This window comes from Rhinolophus sinicus, linkage group LG04 (genome assembly GCF_036562045.2).
Source record: "Rhinolophus sinicus isolate RSC01 linkage group LG04, ASM3656204v1, whole genome shotgun sequence".
In the NCBI taxonomy this organism is placed as follows: Eukaryota; Metazoa; Chordata; class Mammalia; order Chiroptera; family Rhinolophidae; genus Rhinolophus; species Rhinolophus sinicus.
In genome coordinates this window covers 90,020,808-90,040,581 of record NC_133754.1, presented here as the reverse complement: position 1 = coordinate 90,040,581, position 19,774 = coordinate 90,020,808, and the positions used below count along the sequence as shown (strand labels likewise).

The 19,774-nt window shown below is 41.3% G+C and overlaps 1 protein-coding gene and 1 long non-coding RNA gene across 17 annotated transcripts in view; one reads left to right on the top strand and one right to left on the bottom strand.

Annotated features, from left to right (window-relative positions):
- Positions 1-13,981, bottom strand: part of RUBCNL (rubicon like autophagy enhancer) — a 36,241-nt gene extending 22,260 nt beyond the window's left edge. For 5 of the 15 annotated variants that reach the window (XM_074329964.1, XM_074329973.1, XM_074329975.1 and 2 more), the window contains exons 1-3: positions 13,165-13,320; positions 11,451-11,526; positions 830-1,443 (exon numbers count right to left, since the gene is read on the bottom strand). In XM_074329964.1, coding sequence (XP_074186065.1) covers positions 830-1,349 — 520 coding nt within the window. In that variant the 5' untranslated portion in view covers positions 1,350-1,443; positions 11,451-11,526; positions 13,165-13,320. Of the gene's footprint in view, positions 1-829; positions 1,444-2,865; positions 3,386-11,291; positions 11,355-11,450; positions 11,527-13,164; positions 13,324-13,836 lie in introns of those variants that run through there. The other 10 variants (XM_074329965.1, XM_019753564.2, XM_074329968.1 and 7 more) reach the window with 9 other exon arrangements.
- Positions 13,499-16,963, top strand: LOC141571066 (uncharacterized). 2 transcript variants are annotated; one of them, XR_012495584.1, is made up of 2 exons: positions 13,499-14,179; positions 16,424-16,963. It is a non-coding gene; the product is annotated as an uncharacterized LOC141571066 (long non-coding RNA). The 2 variants fall into 2 exon arrangements; XR_012495583.1 differs by having other exon boundaries at positions 13,550-14,541.
- The last annotated feature ends 2,811 nt before the right edge of the window (positions 16,964-19,774 follow it).

Below are 19,774 nucleotides of genomic sequence, written 5' to 3'. Positions count from 1 at the left end.
CACACACATAAACTCACACACACATAGGCAGGCTGTCAACTTTTCAAACTGTTTTGAAAGAAAAAACTTCATTGACTAACTTCATTTGAGTTAGGGTCCTAACAGAAATATAAATTAACTCAAAGTACGAATGTAACATAATGAATATTTAAAAATAAAATAAGCATGCTACAGATTTATAACTACAATAGCTAATTTATTGACTCTTATCTGGCATTTTGCATGGGCTGTTTCCTTTTAGGAATTTCGGTATTTTAAGAATAACAATATGCATTAGCATGTAGATAGGGGAGCCCTTGTTTTCATTTAAAACAAGGTATTGAATAGCATTTGGGGAATTGTGATTACTATTTTTAAATCTTACTGTTTTCTAGTCACACTCTATCCAGGTAAATATAACAGGTGAGGTGAGTTTATCTCCTAGTAAACACTGGTATGCAACGGGGCCCATCTGTCTGAAAGCACCTTCCACCAACACAGAACTGACAGCACTTCCAGTGTCTCCCTTGTAGACAATGAGCTGGAAGTTCCTGAAGGCACACACCAGCTCAAAGATGGCAGGTGACATTATCAACTACATTGAGCTATGATGATATTTCCCCACAGTCTACGGAGAAAGGAAATACTTCATTTCACCAGCTGTGATGGTCCAGGTAGCTGGGCCAACAACACTATTAAATGAGCTAATGCACAGGCTTCTGTTCCAAGTGGAAAGTCATGACCTTTTTTTCTCATGAGGAAGGCAGTCAGACAGGCTTTAGACCTTTAGACATAGACAAAGCAGCTGTGTGAACGGACAGGAATGAGGGAAGCCCCCGACTAAAGTTACCTTTCTCAGTGGAAGCTGTCAGCTGGGAAGGCGTGAAACAAGCACTGTTAGCCTTAGAACGTGGGGAAGCAGTGCACATCCTAGAGCTCGGGAATGGAGACATTCGAGGACAGCGTCCTGGGAGCATTGCCTGCTCTTGCGTTGAGGTAAAAGGAACATCACTGCTCTTATGACCTGAGCTGCCCATGGAACCCACAGTGGGCTTCGATAATATTGTCCCATTCATGGAATCCTCAAGAGATGATGGTGAAGGGCCCAAGGGAGAGGCAGCGTGCCCCACAAAGTGGCTGCCACTGTTGCCCGTTGTTGGCACCTGAAGAGGCAAATCCTGCAGCTGTTGCTGCACACATGGGGGGTTAATCCAGGCAGCTTTGTGCCTCGTTACCCTGATGTCTGATTGGCAAGGGGGGTGGTTAGAGTCCAGGAGGCTGGGCAAACCATCAATGTTGCCACCGTAATTGCTGACCCTTTCCCAGGGGTCCACAGGAGAATCTTGCCGGCCGGAAGACTGTGACACCATCTTTCCAGGCTCAGGGCTGATGTGACTGCCGTTGTATTACTGGATTAGGGCCTTGAATTCACCATGTGGCTGGCTGCCGGGCAGGAGAGCTTATCTGTAGTGAGCAAGAATTATTCAAGATAAATAAGGACTCAATCATATTTTTAACTCCAAATTCCTTTAAAGAGGTAAAAAACGAAAAAAAAAAAAAAAGTCTGTATTTTGCCTAAACAACATAGTAGATATACTTGGATTTTATATCAATAAATAAATTGGCCATAGCAGCAAATATAGGGGGCAGGACATTAGAGTAGGAAAGGTTTTTCAAAACATAAAAATAATTGAAGATTATTTTTATTACAGGATAAAAGATGTAAGAATACTGCTAATGAAACAATAAAATGTAAAACATCTATGCATTATTCCAATGAAACAAAATGTCAAACCCAAAATGGGAATATCATCTGGGAGTAAAGACATATTTTCAGTTTCTTGTTTTTATTTAGTTTGCATTTGTAATTCAACAAAGTAGACAATGGCATGTGAGACTGAGGATAATCAATAGCAATAAAAACTTTGTTTCGTGTAACTAACATGAATACTTATTTATGTAAGAGCAATATAAATTTATATACCTATAATATTTATATAAGAGCAATATAAATTTATAATTAGCTTTTAATACCTAAAGAATGCAGTATGAATCTAGAATCTATCTTTAAAATTGTCTGCTCACTTTAAGTTCAGTTTTTAGCTTCAGTAAATACGGTTTCCCTTGATGAAAAATACTGCATCCCTTGATGAAAATGTCAAGAGCTACACAAATGAGAAATGCTCTCGTCACTGTAATTACAGGCCCAACACGTGTCCTTTTACTGTTCTCCCACTGACCTTCACATTGTAAAGCTCAAAGCAACCATCAACAGCAAAAGCAAGGTCAGCAAAGGGAAGGCCTAGAAACAGAAGCAGTCTGCTTAGGCAAGTTTAGCCTACATGAAGGGTGGAGCACACAGGTACGGGGTGACTGTGTGTTTGGAGTCAGTTCTAGGGCTTTCAATAACGCCATCGTTATGTATGTAGATGCCTCCTAGATGGATCTCTATTCCTGACCTCCCCAGGCTAGCATATCTTACTGCTTCTTTGACAGCTGTCTAGTGGGCATCGTGACCTGATACATCCAAAACAGACACTGATTTCCCCCATACCTCTCCTCCCTGATTTTTCTCATCTCAGGGAATATACCATACCCTTCAGTAGGTGAGGCTACAAAATATGAGTCATCTCCGATCCTCTCTTTCCCTATCTTGAACCCATTAGCAAGTATATATCTATAGCTACCACTCTAGTCTGAGTCACCATCTTCTCCCACCTAGACCTCCTGCCAACTTCTCCATGGGTCTCTCTGCTTTCACTCTTATCTATTTATAATCAAGAGGTATTCAGAGAGATCTTTTATAAACCTAAATCAGATTCCCCCAATCAACTTCTCCCCCCAGTAGCTTCCCATCAAATCTTGACTAAAATCCAAAATTTTTACCTTGTCCTTACGGCATGGTATGTTCCCGTCCTGCACAAGCTTTTGAGTCCTACAAGCTCTCGCACATCCTCACGGTGCTGTTCTAGTCCCTCTGCCTAGAGTGCTCTTTCCCCAAGTGATCACAGCTCTGGCTCCTTCCTGTCTTATTACGTGCCTTGGTTTATGAATTCCTTCCTCAAGGAGACTTTCCTAACTTCCTCTCTTAAAGTAATTCTCCGGTTACTCCCTGTCACATCACCTCGCTTAATTTTCATAATAGGACTTCTCAATTTCTGATATTTTTTTTAGCTTCTTACTGTCATTCCCTTCTATCCCCGACTATAAGCTCCATGAGGGCAGGGTCCTTGTCTGTTGTCTGCCAGGTCACAGAGTTGTTTGTATACAGGGGCTCAATAAAAGTTGTGGACAAAATGCACAAATTCGACAAAGTAGAAATAAAGTCATGAGCTAGAGAAACAACTTCTGTGGTAAATACAACTGCTCTATTACTGTGGCAGAATTATTCATATAGGGGTAGAATTAAATCCATGTTTCATAAAGATATGAAAATTTTCTCACCTAATGATTACAAATAGACCAAAAGAAGGTACATGGGAAAATTCTATGAAAAATTCTTGGGTTTTCTTAATTTGGGGGCCTTCCTCTCTACGTCATATGTTTTGAAGTGATGCAGATATATATATGTATGTATATGGAGAGAGATCTACTATACATGTCTATGAGTATATCTATCTCTATTTATATTTATATCTATATATACATATACATGACATCCTGAAAATACTGCAAAAACTCCAAATCACCATTCACAAAATATCACAGGATATGGTGACAACTGGCACAAACTTCTACCCTGAAGTGCTTCATCTTCCTTCTCAAGACCTTAAATCTCACCTTGCATCCCTAGTTCTCTTTGTTTCCTCTTCAGTAATTTTGGGTGTTGTAATTACAAAAGGAAACCATGACTATGTTTTTATAGAATGCCTAAAACACAGAAGCCTAGAGTAAAACATGAAGCACTCATTTCACCAAGTCTCACCAATTCTACTTCATTCCCAGAAATAATATTGTTTACCATTTTATTCCTTCCAGACCTTTTCCTATGAATTAATGTACATATGTCAGATCAAAAGATACACTTTGTTTTCCGTACACACACATGGGATTACACTGAACATATTCTATAACCTGACGTCTTTTTGTCTCAATAATATGTTTTGAGGGTGTATATCATATCATTCTTCTTCCCTGTCTTACCACTTTCTATGGTATAAATGTACCATACTTTACTTACCCAGGCTACTATTGATGGAAATTTATTTCCAGTTTTTCACTATTAAAAAAATATACTTGTACAGCAATGACCATCTTTGTTCATGTTGCTTTTTGTTGACTGTCTTTTACCAGACCTCTTCTCCTACTAGTTTCAATTTCAGTTCCGTATCCATAGCTCATGATAACCTCACTATTTCCAAGATAATTAAGCTGTTAAGGTCATGTTTTCTTCTCAATTCTCTATATGTCATATCTATTTTTGTGTATAGATGATGACATATGTGAAATCATATGAAAACTACAAAGCCTCAAACAAGTGGTAAGTAATAGTGATCCCTATATTTTTTATAAACAGATTAAGGTCAATAATTCAAAGGGATTGATGTTATTTATGAGTCTCCTGGATACAAAACTGACTTAACTGCATTGAGCAAAAACAGACTTCCTTATCAAAAGTAATTTCCAGAAGCAGGTGCTTGCTCCACTTCCTTCTACAAAGCTGTTCTTGCTTCACACAGATAACCAGCAGGTGCTGGCTTTGCCAGGTTATAAAAGGAGAACATTTTAGAGCTGGAATAGGCCCACTGAGATTTAAAGAGATGTCTAAGGTCACAGCTGGGTAGTGGCAGAGAGAGGATGACAAGCCAGGTTGGACTCTCATTAAGGAGCAAGAGTTTCTCTGAAAGGCAGATTGACACAGAGGAGAGAGCAACGATTGGGAATAAAGTCCAGGCCCTAGTGATAGAGGGTCAACATCTCTATTTCTTGACCTTCAGATAATCCATAAGATACCATCATATGCTTGCTTGTTGCCACATGGCTTGTAGTCTGTTATTCAGTTAAACAAATATTGAGCATCTGCTACATGACTGGCATTATTTTTGTTTTGGTAGCACTGGGCTAACAGTGGTGACTATAACAAGCTTCCTGCCCTCCAGCAGTTTACATTCTGGTAGAGGGAAGACAGTGAGCAACTAAACAAACATTTATATATTTCAGGTACAGACAGGCAGTGGGTAATGTGGGTCTAAGCAATGCCTGGCATCTTCTCCAAGTGCTTTCCACTGTCACAAACAAGGTCCTTTGAATCAGAGATGCTTAGGTACAAAGATAAAATCAATTTCCAAAAACATTTTAAAGGTAGAGAAATCAAGCTGCAAGGCTCACCGTCACTTCTAGTGAGATTTTCCTATTGAGTATAAGCACAGACCAGATTGCTAGTTAACTGAGATGCAGCAACAAAGGCCCCAGAGACAAGAGACCTCAGGACTCTCCTTCCTAGTTATTCTAGACAGGTCCCTGCCCATTAGTCGTGGTCCCGTCAAGATTGACTGCATCAATCACCAGGCCCACTGCAGGGCCACAGTATCGGCTGTAAAGATGCAACCTTTTTAAGAGGGGCAGGTGACTCAGTTGGGCATGAGCCACCATGACCCCTACAGGGACCCCACAAAAGTCTTTCAGACCATAAGCAGCCAGCAGTTTGATGTCAGATGAGCAGATATAGCTCCTAATACCTCTAACAATGTTAAAGTTACTCCATAAATGGACACAAGCATCTCAGATTTAGGATTTAGGATTTTCTCTGGCCCAGAATTAACTACTAACAGAAGACTTTTTGTAGTTAAAGACTCATTTTAAATGTTACTTTCTCAGTGAGGCCTTCTGGTCAGCTTATAAATAATGGCAACTGTCCCTCCCCAATAGTTCCTCTCTGCCTTCCCAATTCTTATTTTCTCTTTACTCTTTAGCACTATTCCTCATTGTATTTAACCTTAAAGACTAACACTAGATTGTAAAATCTCTGAGGGCAAGTTTTAAATTTTTTTTTTTTCTTTTGGACACTGCTCTGCCCCCAGAACCTAGAACAGGGGTCACATAATAGGTGCTCAATAAATATATTCTGAGTATATGAATGAAAGCATGAACAAACGAATGAACAGTACCTAAGTATGGTTATGTTGATTACTTCTGTTGCCCAAGAAAGGAAGTTAAGAAAAGATGTCACCCTTTAGAAGAAATTGAAGATCACGACCTAAAACATCTGCCAACCACTTCCTTAAAATAAAGGATGTCAGAGAATAGAAATCACAAATAAGAGTTGAGGGTGAAAGGTAAAATTCCTTTCTATCAATTTTATGGTGTCTTACTGAGCATGCCTGGGAATAAACAAACACAAGCAAAGAGAGTCAACAGATCTTTAACCATAGCATGTGAGCTGTTTGGTTAACACAGTTCCCCAGAACCTCTTCCCATCTTTTTGTATTACTTCCCTTCACGCTTTGACTTTAAACAAAGACTCACATCCCCAAAGATGTCAACAGATTAAAACTATCACATCACACAGAAACCATTAAGGCGCTCAATAATACCACGCCACAGCTTCCCCAACAGTGGCCAAGAATCAGAGGGAAATGCGACTTTCACACAGCTGCACCTTCAGGGCAGCATGTGCTGAACCCGATATTCTAACACTAAAGCCCCAGGAAGGAAACATGCTGCAATGATGGCGTCACATGGACTCCTCTGTGACTAATTTACCTTTGGCAATGACCCTTAATTTAGAAGGTTGTTGTCAGAACACAGAGGAAGGACAGAAAACAGTCAAGAGCAATAGGTGGGGTGGGGTGAAAGAAGGGGAAGAACCAACAAAGGCAAAGATCAAGGAATGCCAGATATTTGTTTAAAATACTGTACAGTTGCCCAAGACACCTAAATAACTAACTTCCTGTGGTCACTGCATACTTGTATGTCACACTCACCATTCTCACTCTGCATAATGATGACCCATTATATTTCACGTTTTATTTGCCTATCTGAGAACTGAAATGGAGACTCTTACGGGACGTGCCCAAAGTCACACCATTAGTAATTAGCAGAAGTAGAACAAAAACAAAAATCTGACGCCTGATCTAAACCTCTTTCCTGGTATTTACGTGGTCTGTCTGGACTAAAATTAGATATTTTCTATTTCATTAGCAAAGTAATTAAAAAAATTTTCCCATCAGATTTGTCACAAAACATAGGATTAAGAACCACAGAGCTATTTTTTATTTCATGCTGTTAGCACAGTTTTTCTCAGAATTTTATGATTATGCCCTTCCTATTTATAAAGAACATCTTTGCACAGACATCTCCAATATTGCACTATTTATTTATAAACCTTACATATCCACAGCTATTCCAATGCATTGTGTAATTACAAAGCATACATGAAAATAGCATTTGTTCTTGCTTTCCAATGAATCATTTTGTATACCAGAGGTGTATACACCCCCAACTTTGGGGAACACTGGTTAAGTAATGTTCAACTTAAAACCTTATACATAAAAATATAATAACAAACAAAAAAGACATGAATAGGATTAGATAACTAAATAAGATTTAGAAAAAATAGTAATATAAACATTTACCCAAAGTAAAAGTAGGTACCTGCACTTGAAAGATGGCTAGATTCCCATGTTTGAGCAAAATAAAAAGGGGGAGCCATATTAGAAAACAGCCTGGCAGTTCTCCAAACTGTATGGTTAAACATACAGTTCCCGTCTGACCCAGCAATTCCACTCCTGGGTATAGACCCAAGAGAAATGAAAGCATATATTTACACAAATATTTCTACACAAATGTTAATGGCAGTATTGTTCATATATAAGTATATATATGAAACTAAATATATATATATACACATACATATATATATACACACACACATATACATATATATATGGAATGTCCTGAATAGGCAAATCCAGAGACAGGAAGTATATCAGTGGTTGCTTGGGGTAGGGGGAAGATAGGGAGTGATTGCTAAAGGGTACAACAGGTACAATGTTCTAAAATCTACTGGTAATGTGGCACGTATCTGTGAATACCCTGAAACCACTGAACTGTACACTTTAAATGGGTGAATTGTATGTTATGTGAATTCTATCTGAATCTCAACAATGCTGTCAAAAAAAAAGGGGGGAGTACCCATCTTTCTTCATAAAAGTCTGGAAGACTAGACAGCGCTGGTATTGAATGGGCTACAGGGATCAAAGGAGCACAAGATGGAAGTAGGCTGTGAACAAGGGCACTGAAACTTAAAGGGGGAAATAGAGAGTAAATAAAGATTCATTTACTGTGAACCTGAGAAGGAATTGATCTCTGAGATGGACTCCCCATGGTCAACTGAGGGCCCTCATTTTAGATATAATGAGAGCCTAGGGTCATTTGCTGACAGGGGCTCCTCACGTACTCCATAGCAGGAAGAACCACAGAATGAACTCTGGGCTTCCTGCACTCTGCCCACACAAGTTTAACCCATCTGAGTCAACTATTATAAGGAGTTCCTGGTTTCCTTTTTGACCAATGGACTCCTCATTTACATAAAACAGATCTAATAGGGAACCTGAGTGGAAACTTTCACAATAAAATGTGCCCCCACCCCTTTGTCTTGGCAAAACACAATTTAAATTTCTACTGGAAATCTGTGTCTCCCAGGCTGCAGATCTGTTTGCTCAAATAAATGCTTGTTATTCTTTATTACAGTCTAAAATTAATTTTGGTTTACAAGGGAATACAAGTATGTATGGAGATGAGAGAGGAGGTAGAAGTGAAAATGCCACAATAGAATCATCTGGAAAAAGGAAAGAAAAACAAAAAGTAAGTGTTGACAAAGACAGATCAGCACAATGGGTAAAATAATTGAATACCAATTGCAAGACACCACACTAAGGGCTTCGGGCATCCATCCTCACCTTTAAACCTCCTGCAAGGGAGGTTCTGCTGGTCCAGATTTATAAATGGGAAACAAAGTCAAAAAGGTTAAGTACTATGGTTGTGTTTGGTTAAGTGCCTATCTTTTAGAAATACTTAGAAATAATTGATAGAATTTCTTGAATTTGCTTTAAAATAATACAGTGGGAAGTGCTGGGAGGGGTATGGATGAAACACAATTGACCATTGATAGTTGAAGGTGATGTGTACTATTCTCTCTACTTTTAACTTTGACATTTCCCATAAGAAAATTCCCTAAGTTGAAAACCAAACAAAAAAAACCCCACATTTGCTGTATCTGAGCATGTGTCCCTAGATTACCACTCTGATCTCATCTACTATCTCTATACCCCTCCCTTCCACCTCTCTGCCGCCCCATCTTTATTTGATTTACCTTTGGATTGTGACACCATCGCCATTTTTAAAACTGCATCCCTACAGGTATTTACTATTTTATTATGCCCTATTTTTTCCCATAGCACTCATCTTCTGGTATCTTACCCATCATCAATTCATAACTAACATTTACTATGGCACTGTTCTATATTTTCTACACACACACACACACACACACCATGATCCTCCTAATAACTTATGAGGTAGATACAACATCACTACCTTCATTTTACAGATAAGAAACTGAGTCATAGCTAGTAAATGGAGCCAGTAAATGGACTTGCTCCCAAGTCCACAGTCTTACCCACAACAGCACAGTGGTGAAGGGAAGACCTTTAAATCTCACGAACCCAAACAACTCTCCAAAATATCAAAATTCACCAAGCACAGAGTGGCTTCCATGAATCCAGCAATGCCAGTGACATTGGCATGCTTATCTCCCTCAGCCCAAATGTCCACACAGACCAAGACTAAATGAGAGTGAGCAACAACAACAGACTTTATATAGGTCCTAGGATAGTTTAAATGATTTGACAGTTGAGCCATATTGTTTAAAATACCCTTAAAATATGCATATACAAAAGTTTAAGTCTTCTCTCACCTACCAGATTCAAAGTGGTCGTATGTACCAAAAGCTTTCTTCTGAGAGCAATTACCAAATAAAGAAAGAGAGAATAGGGAAGTACTTTAGATATATTTTCATGATTCAGTTGTTTTCTGAATTATTATAGCTTATTGGAATAAAAGAAGGTAGAAAGAAAAGTGTAGGAAGAAATTAAAACTCCACCTTCCAATTTGCACCACCTGAAATTGACTAGAGAAAAGCACCTACTGGCCGTGGGTGCTTTTCAATGTTCCTATGAAGTGGGGCAGAGTTTGCCACCCCAAAATATACCTCTTTAGGGTATTATTTTAGGATATTAATTTTAAGAAACAACAGACATGGGAGAAGCTGGGAAAACCAAGTAGAAGTTACCCTTTGTAAAAGGACATTTACCTAAGGACTTCTGTAAGGGAAATTTTCATTTTTAAGGGTGTTTCCCTCACTGCACCAGGAAGTAGCAGATATCTAAATCTCTAGAAACCTGTTTTCAATGGAAAAAGCACAGACTTAAATCTGCATAACAATCTACTCTTGTTTGCTGTGCTCTTTCTGGTAACCTCCCATAACTGACCGATCACTCCCAACATCTTCTTTTGTCTTTAGCACAAGGTAGTATTTAAGGTGGTGGCATCTGCCTCTTGGCAAGTTACTCAGTTTTCTTGGGTCTCTCCCATCAATACAGGAGGTAGACGTGCAATTAAACTTTAACTTGTTTTTCTCTTGCTAATCTGTCTCATGTCAATTTGATTAGATCATCCAGAAGAACCTAGAAGGGTAGAGGAATATTTTTCCTCCCTGACACCTGCAAAAACACAAACAAAAAAACCCTTTGAGGTCTAATTTATATTTATCTCTTTTAATAAATGTAAAGCTAAGAGTCTAAGAACAGAACTAAAGTTATTTTAGGGGAAAATAACAATTTTTCAAACATAACTCAAGGGCAAATTACACGAACATTGTAGTTAATTTCATCCAGCTTCCATTCATTTGCCAGTTTCCAGCCTAATGTAATAAATGACAAAAACATTTGACTCAAAACTTCCTTTTACTCACTGAGAAGTATTTCACTTCCACAGTTCACACTTCATATTCTAGTGAGAAATAAAGCATTCCTTCAAATATGGGATCATTATCACCATTTTGAGGATGAGAAAACTGAGGGCCAGAAAAAGGAAGCAAAGTCAAGACTATACAGCAACCCAGTGGCATTCTCAGGGTCCAAACCTTGGAACCTTGTTGCAGAGTTCAGTCTCACCACTTATGCCACCTCTATGTGTGGTATAAAACACAGTGCAGAAGTTAAAACAAACAAACAAACAAAAAACAAACAAGAAAAACCACAAGAGTCCCAATCAAATATAATTTTTATACCAATCTGAGAGACATTACTTACTAGCTGTGTGACCTTGGGCAAGGCTCTCGGTGCTTCAGTTCCTTTACAGGATTATTGTGAGAACTAAATGAATTGTAACATGCATATCTCAGTTTGACACACAACATTCTATAAAAGTTAGCTTTAATTATGTATCAGTATGATTTTATAAAGACTTACAGTTCAGTTTAAGTCAGCACAGTTAAGGAGACCTAGTTTTATTTCCCAACCTCTTAACTCAGTCATCTGTCAACTCCTGTTAATTAAAATGGAAAAACCAATCAGAGGCCTTATTTGGTACCCAGGAAAGATAGAATATGACACACAGGCACTAGTATTGCTCATGTTTATAATCTCTGACAGCTGGGCATGCTTATCTACAAAGAACTGCTTAATTTTAACAGTAACACAACCAACCATGTGAATCTCTCCTTTCCACATAAATCTAAATTTAGTGACAAGGGAAGGGAAACTATTCAAATTTGTCAGTGCCATTATTTGAGCGCCTTCAGATGAGTGGGGGGCGGGGGGAGAAGGAAATGTCCTCTTTCTGGAGCTGTTTACTTATCTTCCTCAAATGCTTATTCTTGGATGTTTATCCTTGGTTCTGACAGATTTTCCGTGTTAGAAATCGAGAACTCCAACTTCAGAAATCAAGCAATGTTTTTGGAGTTAAATGGTCTCGCGAAAAACATGTCTAATCAAATCTAACTTTCCAGAGGCCACGGACTCTCGGTTCTAGCAGCTGCCCCACTTTGCACAAGCCCTAAAAGTAGTTGATGCAGAAAGCAAAGTTCCTGTCCCCTGACATCACATTGTGATGGGCAGTTTCACGAGGTACTGCAACAAGAGACTGAGAAACAGACACCTCCTGCCACTTTAGACAGGTAATCTGGAAAACTCCAGCATTGCCCTGAAGCTGCTGCCTTTACTCTGCTCCAAACAAGGTTCTGTTGGTGGCCAGGAGGAAGGTGTGGGCAGCAATGTGGTGATACCTTAATCAGTAAAGACCACACTTGAAACTTTTCAAAACACTACCCTCCCTCCAGTTATCCCCCAAACCACCCAGTGAGGTAGGGCCAGTCATCCTCCCACTTCTCAGACCAGCAACTGAAGTTCAAGAACAAACAGAATGAAGTTCGTTGCTACGAGGCCTAAGGAAAGAGTCTAAGAAACCCATTTCCGGAACCCTCAGTTCTGTGCACTTTCCCACCACATCTTCAGAACCTTCCGAATTCCATTGTGATAACACAGTAAGGGCAGCTCTTGAAAATACCCTTTCCTTTGAATCTTAATTCCTACTAGGGCTAAATAACCCGTCTTCCGAAGGTTCTCCACTTGCTTTACCCTGACAGCATCATTTTTTTAAGGGGGTAGATAGCAAACCCCACCGTGCGGTCACGGTCAGGCGGGCAGGGTAAGGATAAAATGCAGCAATTCCGCTTTTTCCGCGGCAATCTCAGCAGGTGGAATTCACATGGGGTGTTCGGGCCAAACAATACGCCGCGCTTTCCTGCTCCAGCCTCGGTTAAATTCGAGACGGGGTGCTCCGCGGGCGTTCGCAGTCTGTGTGCTCACTTTTGGGGACCGAGAAAAGCCACCGAGTCCGGAACACAGCACTTGGGACCACGCAGGGCTCATGCTTTGTTCTCACTGAGAGCGATCCGGCGCAAAATGCCTTGAAGATCACGCTCCGGCTCCGGTGGACCCAAGCCCAGCAGAGTGGCTCTCCCTTGCAGGTCAACTCCATAAAAATCCTCCATCCCTGCGTAGAAGCCCCTTCCTACATTCTACAAAGGACCTCGGAACTTCTCTGACCTACCCTGGGATCCTTCCCGTCTCCGGCGTCCCTCCCACCACCCCACTTATCCCGCCACCTCCCCAGTCTACCCGCTACCTCCGGCTCCTCTCGAGTCCCCGGCTCCGCACGGCTCATCAGGTGAAAAGCTGCGCCAGGTGAGTGCAGCTCTTCGACTCGCGGTTGGTAGGCAAGCTGGCAGCATTGAGAGATCACCGCACGTCCCAGTGGCGAAGAGAGGGAGCGCAGAGCGGGAAGCGGCTCCAGGACGCCGCCACGCCCCCCCCCCCCACTACCCCCCAAATCCGAGCTACCAGGGCAATCCGAGAAACGATTCAGAGAAGCGAAGCGCCGCTCCGGGGCGTGCTGCTCGGCTGAGACGCCGAGGACAGGAGCTGGAAGGAACTTGGGTCCCCGCGCTGCCACCCCGTTCCGCTTGCTGCCGCGTCCTCTGCCCCGCCCCTTCTCAGGGTCCTGGGCTACGCGGGCTGGGGACCGCGAGGAGCCGCTGTGTTCGCGGGGCCTTCTGTCCTCCCTCCCGAAATCTCGCCCTGCCCTCGCTGGGGGCCCAGACGGAGGCCCGATTTCAAGGGTAGAAATAAGGAGATAAACACAGACCTGGCGGACATAAATTCCCAACCTCAAACACCCCAAGCAGCAGTATTTAGCATTAGGTACAAATAATTGAAGTGAAGAATGATCCTCGTGAGTAATTTGGATTAAAGTCTGCAAAGAAATCAGTGGGCTCAGCGGGGAACTGCAACTTACCCGGCGCTGATTCGCGTCTCTCAGACCTCAGCTGGCTGCTCCCCTCGGAGCCCCACTCCGAAGACTTCACTGTCAGCAGTTGTCCAACCTATTGGTCACCTGAACCCTCTGGAATCCCATCACAACTGTGCTGCGGAGACCGTCCAAATCCGGGTGGATGCTGGGGCGAAATTGCCAACCAATACAGAAAGTTTCACAAATAGAAACCAAGCCCTTGTCTGTTGTTAGTAATGCTGAGCGCACGACATCCCTCGGCCCCTGGGGGGCTTCAGCGCGCTCCAGCAGCGCGGTCGCCTCTCCCGGAAAGAATTGCCCAGTTATCTGCCCGGGTAACAACGCTCAGGTGAGACGGTCCTGGCTTGCTTAAAAGAGTCCCTCCTTCTTGGTAAAACATCTTTTCTTTGTCCTTGGCCACTTTCAGTTTGTGGAACCACCTCACAGGTATTTGGGACTTAATTTGCCGGTGTCTCTCTGGAAAACCACCCCTTTCGCCAGCATGTACATGGCCTGGTTTGGAGAGGTTAAAGGGCGGTGTCAAGTAGTCGCTGCTGCTTCAGATGAGGACAGCAGGAACCAATTTCAGAAAGCCAAGTGAATACAGACTGTCAATCTCCCCGCTTCCGTCGAGGGCAGCCTATTTGGAGTTTAGGCCGGCTTAGACCTAAAGGAACTCTGGACATTTGGGGTTCTGTCTCAGGAATTCAGGTCAGTTGAAGACAGACTGGGAAGGGCTTACATTAAACTAAATCAGAAAGAAAGGGGTGTGAGGTATGTGTTAATATTCGTTGAGTATCTGCTATGTGCCAGGTACTTTTCTGACTTATCTTAAGCAATCCTATCAACGTCCCTGAGAATAACAAATCATTTATTCCCATTTCGCAGAGGAGAAATCTGTGGCTTAGAAAGGTTAAATTACTTGCCCAAGGTCACACAGCTAGTAAGTAGCAGTCCGGCTTTGAAGGCAGATGTATCTAGCACCAAACCTTGTCTCCAATGTCCACCATATCACTAGCAAGATGGAAGAATAATGAAATGAAGGCGTCAAGCAAGAGCCTGTTTCAGGAATTTTTAAGAGAAGAGGAATCGGGAGGAAGCCAAGAGAAAGAATCTTAAAACAAGAATAAATGTCATGCAAAGTGAATCAGGGAGTCTACTAGCCAAATAACAACAAACTGTACCAGGTAACAGACTGGACATAGTCCAAGGCAAGAAAAACATTCTTGTAGGGAGACTGTGAGATTTTGGACCAAGACTGTAAGATTTAGTCAATTCCCTTTGAAGCCACTTTGAAATTATCTTGACCGAAAAGTGCAATTGTCTGGCTTGTGCACTATTATCTGCAACATTCTATACATTTGAACATACACGTAGAACATCTAGCCAGAGATAAAGGAGGCCCACATTCTGGAACAGTAGCTATAGAGCTAAGAATAAAGTTCTGGAACAGTAGCTATAGAGCTAAGAATAAAGTTCAAGGACAGATTTTTCAAATTAGGAATCACACTGGAAATCTGCTCCATCTCCCCCATGATCTGGAAATGTAATAGAATTTCCCAAGCACTAAGTGCTGAGGGAGATGAGTTGTCCAAGACTGCCTAATTGGCCAATTCTGACAAAGTCACTGATAATTACAATGCAGGAAAAGCAGAGGCTGCTTTTGTTTTATATTTCATGAGGAAGGTCATCTTCCAGATCACAGTGCCCTCCAAGACTCAGGGCTTGAGGGTGTGAGTTTCAGCAACAACTCACCACTTCAACCAGCCTGGCTCATGCCCAGCACCCCTTGGTCACACACAAAGCTCCACTGTAGCCAGGATAGCCTCTTAGGACCCAGCCTGGCTTCACAAGAAGCAATTTGTACCATGAGCAGAGATGCAACTCTGTTTTTGAGCTCAGCTGATGGAGTCAGCAAAGGGGAAATCAGCCTGTACAAAACAGGAACTGAGATGAGATGAACTGAATAATAAGCTATGAGGAGGAGGCTACTGGCATCATTACCACACAGTCATCCAACGAAGGAGGGATGGTCCTGCATGGGAGGGGAGCCAAGACATGCCTCAGGGAGTGAAGGAACTGACAGAAACTGCTTTGGCTTGTCTCAGTTTCTTTTCCTGTCTTTCAGTCCAAAGCATCCATTATCCATGAAAGGACACATTTGTATGATTCCACTTACAGGAGGAACCTAGAACAGGCAAATTCATAGAGACAGAAAATAGAACGGTGGTTACCAAGGGCTGGGGGAGGGGAAATGGGAGTTACTGTTTTATAGGTATAGAGCTTCTGTAAAGATGATGAGAAAGTTCTGGAGATGAATAGTGGTGATGGTTGCACATTATTGCAGATGTAGTTAATGCAACTGATTGTATACTGAAAAATGGTTAAAATAGTAAATTTTGTATGTTATGTACATATTACCATTATATATATATATATATATATATATATATATATATATGATCTATTATCATGATGTAATACTTCTTTAGAGTAAAAATACAGTGAACGCAATGTGTTAAGACAAGGCCCCTACCCCTGGAAATTCTTTTCTTGAATTTTAGTAAATCTTCCCTATTTTGCTTTCCTTTAGGGGTGTGTGCACCCAATTTGGGTTTGTTACACTCTCCCATTCAGAAGGAACTTGTAGAAGCTGGAACAGACAAGGAATTGGATTCTTTCTTAGAGCCTCCAGAAGGAAAGCAGCCCCGCCGACACCTTGATTTAAGCCCAGTGAGAGCCATTACAGACTTCTGACCTTCAGAACTGTACGATAATAAATTTATATTGTTTTAAGCTACTAAACTTGTAGTTAATATGAAGCAGCAACAGGGAAACTACTATAACTATATAATAGGGAACTATTACTATTATAGCAATGGGAAACTAGTACAGAACCCAAGAGACTGATTTTGGTTGCACTGATGAAATGCAGTGTAGTATCCCTGCCAGTTCGTTTTCTGGACTCCCCTGGAAATATCTCATTTTCCCTCCCTCTCTCTTTCATCATCAAAGTGCTTTGAATGTAAAATATCTGTTGAATAAATGAGTTCTGGCAAAATATAGTCTATGAGACATGACTGGTGCATTTTTACAGTCTGAAAACTTTAAAGATTAAACAACTCTTTCGCTATTTGTCAATGAATGCCTTTACTATTAAAAAATTGGTAGTTAAAAAAAAGAAAAAGAAAAAGACATTGGTAGTTAAATTATGTGGACTTGAAGTAACAGAGAATTTATGATGATCATACCTGGTTCTCTTTTCTACTTACAGGGAAAATGTAGATTCAATTCCCTCATAGAAGAGGAAGCTTCTTTTCTGTTCTGAAGGAGTTGAAGCTTTTCAGGCTGGCTGGTGAAAGAGACTGTGACATTCTTGTAAACATAGCTGACACCCATATCATGCACAACACTAAACACTAGGCCTATTTGAAGATGGCAAGACAAGTAGAGCATTTCAATGAATCATTACAACATTTGGTCAGCTTAGAAGGGCTTCCAAGAGTCCCATTGTCATTCTCTGGCGTTGAAGCTGCTGTCAGAGAGTCAAACCAAGTGTAAATAAATAGGTCCCTTGAAAAAACGCCATTGGTTGAAAGTTGCTGACTTAAGAACCCTCCTGGGAAGAGACATGCTACTCGAATTAAGCTGTGTGCAGAGCTGATGCACTGACCCAGCCACGTTCACTGGGCCCCTGTGGGCTAGGGGAACTTTTTTTTTTAAATGTTCATTGTTCCTAACTAATGCTATATTTCTTTGGCTTTGGAACAGTTCTATTTTAGTCAACAGAAATATGTGCAACACAAAAGGCAAAAAGAAAGTCTGGCTGGTTCTTATTGCTGCTTCAAGTTGAGCTTGGCTGGAATATAAAGGGAAGAGTGAGGAGAGGAGGCTGAAGATGAGAAGCTCAGGCTGCATTAAGGACTTAGAGCCTCATCCCGAGGGCAGTGGGAGCTACTGAAGGGTTCTGAACAGTGGGACGGGATCAGGTTTGGAGCCTACTGATATTTGCATTTTTCTTTCTTGATGATCTAATAATTCTTAAATTCTCAAACTTCAGTGTGTATAGCAATCCCCTTCAACCTTGACAAAATGCAGGTTCTGATCCAGCAATTCTCCGGTGGGGCCCAGATGCTGCAACAAGCTCCCAGCTTATGCCAAGGTTGCCGAGCCATGGATTGCACTTTGAGTAGCAAAGGCCTAAACAGAAACACTCATGCGCATCCACCACTGATTTTTTTCAGAGCCTGCGAGGTGAGGAACCAGCTGGAGGGCATACACAAAGCTCTTTCCATCCTTAAATAGCTGTGTGTTTTCCTGGGGTGACCTGACTGCCTGGACAGAGAACATTGTGACAATGTCCTTAGTCATTCATTTTGAGTGCTTCCTTCATTCTGGACCATTACACAGACTGTGCCTTCAGCTCAGAAGTCTCTGTCTTGTCTTGCTCTCCATGTACTCAGTTACCAAATAGCCTTTTCCCTGCTTCTTTAGTGGGATTGACTCCCCAACTTTCTTGAGGTTTGCCCAAGGCAAGAACATCAGATTCTTCAAAAATGGCCACTATGCCTTGGTTTGGATAATTTGGGGATGTGAAGGAAGGTTGCAGATAAATAAATTAGGTTCCTTTAAATTGATGTTGCAGAGAGTAATACAGGATTCTTCTAGTCTTTGTTTTGTCAATATAGCATATATATACATGTCATTGTATAGTATAAACAAGATGGTAAATGTAAACTACTTAGCACAGTTCTAGCACACAGGAAGCAGCTGGTATATGCTAGCTATTCTTACCAAAATACATGCTTTATAGAGAGGTTATGAGAGTTAAGTGATGTGTAAAGCACCTAGAATAGTGCCTTGCACATGATAGCTACTGAACATACCATAGCTGTCATGCAGTAATGATGATGAGAAGGAAGAGGATATGAGAATGAGCTTCCGTTTCCTCTTCTGTCAATAGAATTACCTTCCTATGGTAAGACTTTGGGGGAGACTTAAGGAGGTAAAATAATGTACTTAAACACATTTCAACAACCAACAATAATTAGAATGTAATCAAAAGCCTTTCTTTATATTTCTCTTGAGGATCATCAAAGGTATCGCACTCCTAAATCTTCACTCCACTTCGCTGCATTCCTTTTCCCCTCCCTCCAATTCATTTACACCCAGAATCTACACCCAAGCACCCCTCTTCCTTGCTAAATGCAATTTCTTGCATTGAGTTACTCAACTCACAGTAGCTTCCACAACACTGAACACTGAGCCTATCACATAATGAGGGCTCAGCAAACATTTGCAAAGTTGAATGGAGTTTTATCAGAATACAGAGTTCTTACTACAAAAGTTCTAAAGCACAGTTTTTCTTCTAAAAAATTCAACCTCTTCTCTCATCCCTCCAAAGCACAAAGGAGCACCTGGAACAACACAGAGGTATCATCTTGATAAAATAACACATCACTCCTCCTACCTTATTAGATTAATTCAGTAGAACAGTGACCAGTGAGTGACCTCAATCAAAGTTCAGGTTCAGTGTGCTTCTCTCCAGCTCTGGGATGCTTCTAACTCTCCTTAGGTATACTGAGATGTTTTTTCCCCAAAATCCACAGCCTACTTTCTCAGGAGTATCTAGGTAACTGTAATTATTTTTTTTTAGTTCACTACGAAAAGCAATTGGGTCACATTGTGCAAATTAAACTCTCCTCTTCACCTCTATCAACCCAGATACACATATAAATCCACTCTAGCTATTCTGATGTGAGAAGGGTCCTGTCATTGCTGCCTTGGATCACACTACAGCAGCAGAATCCTTAGAGGCATCTGTCCTGAGTCTCAGTGTCTGAGGCAACTATCGTAGCCTATTGGATAACACAAGAAAGGAAAGAGAGAGAGAGTGAGAGAGAGAGAAGGAAGGAAGGGAGGGAGGGAGAGAGGGAGGGAGGGA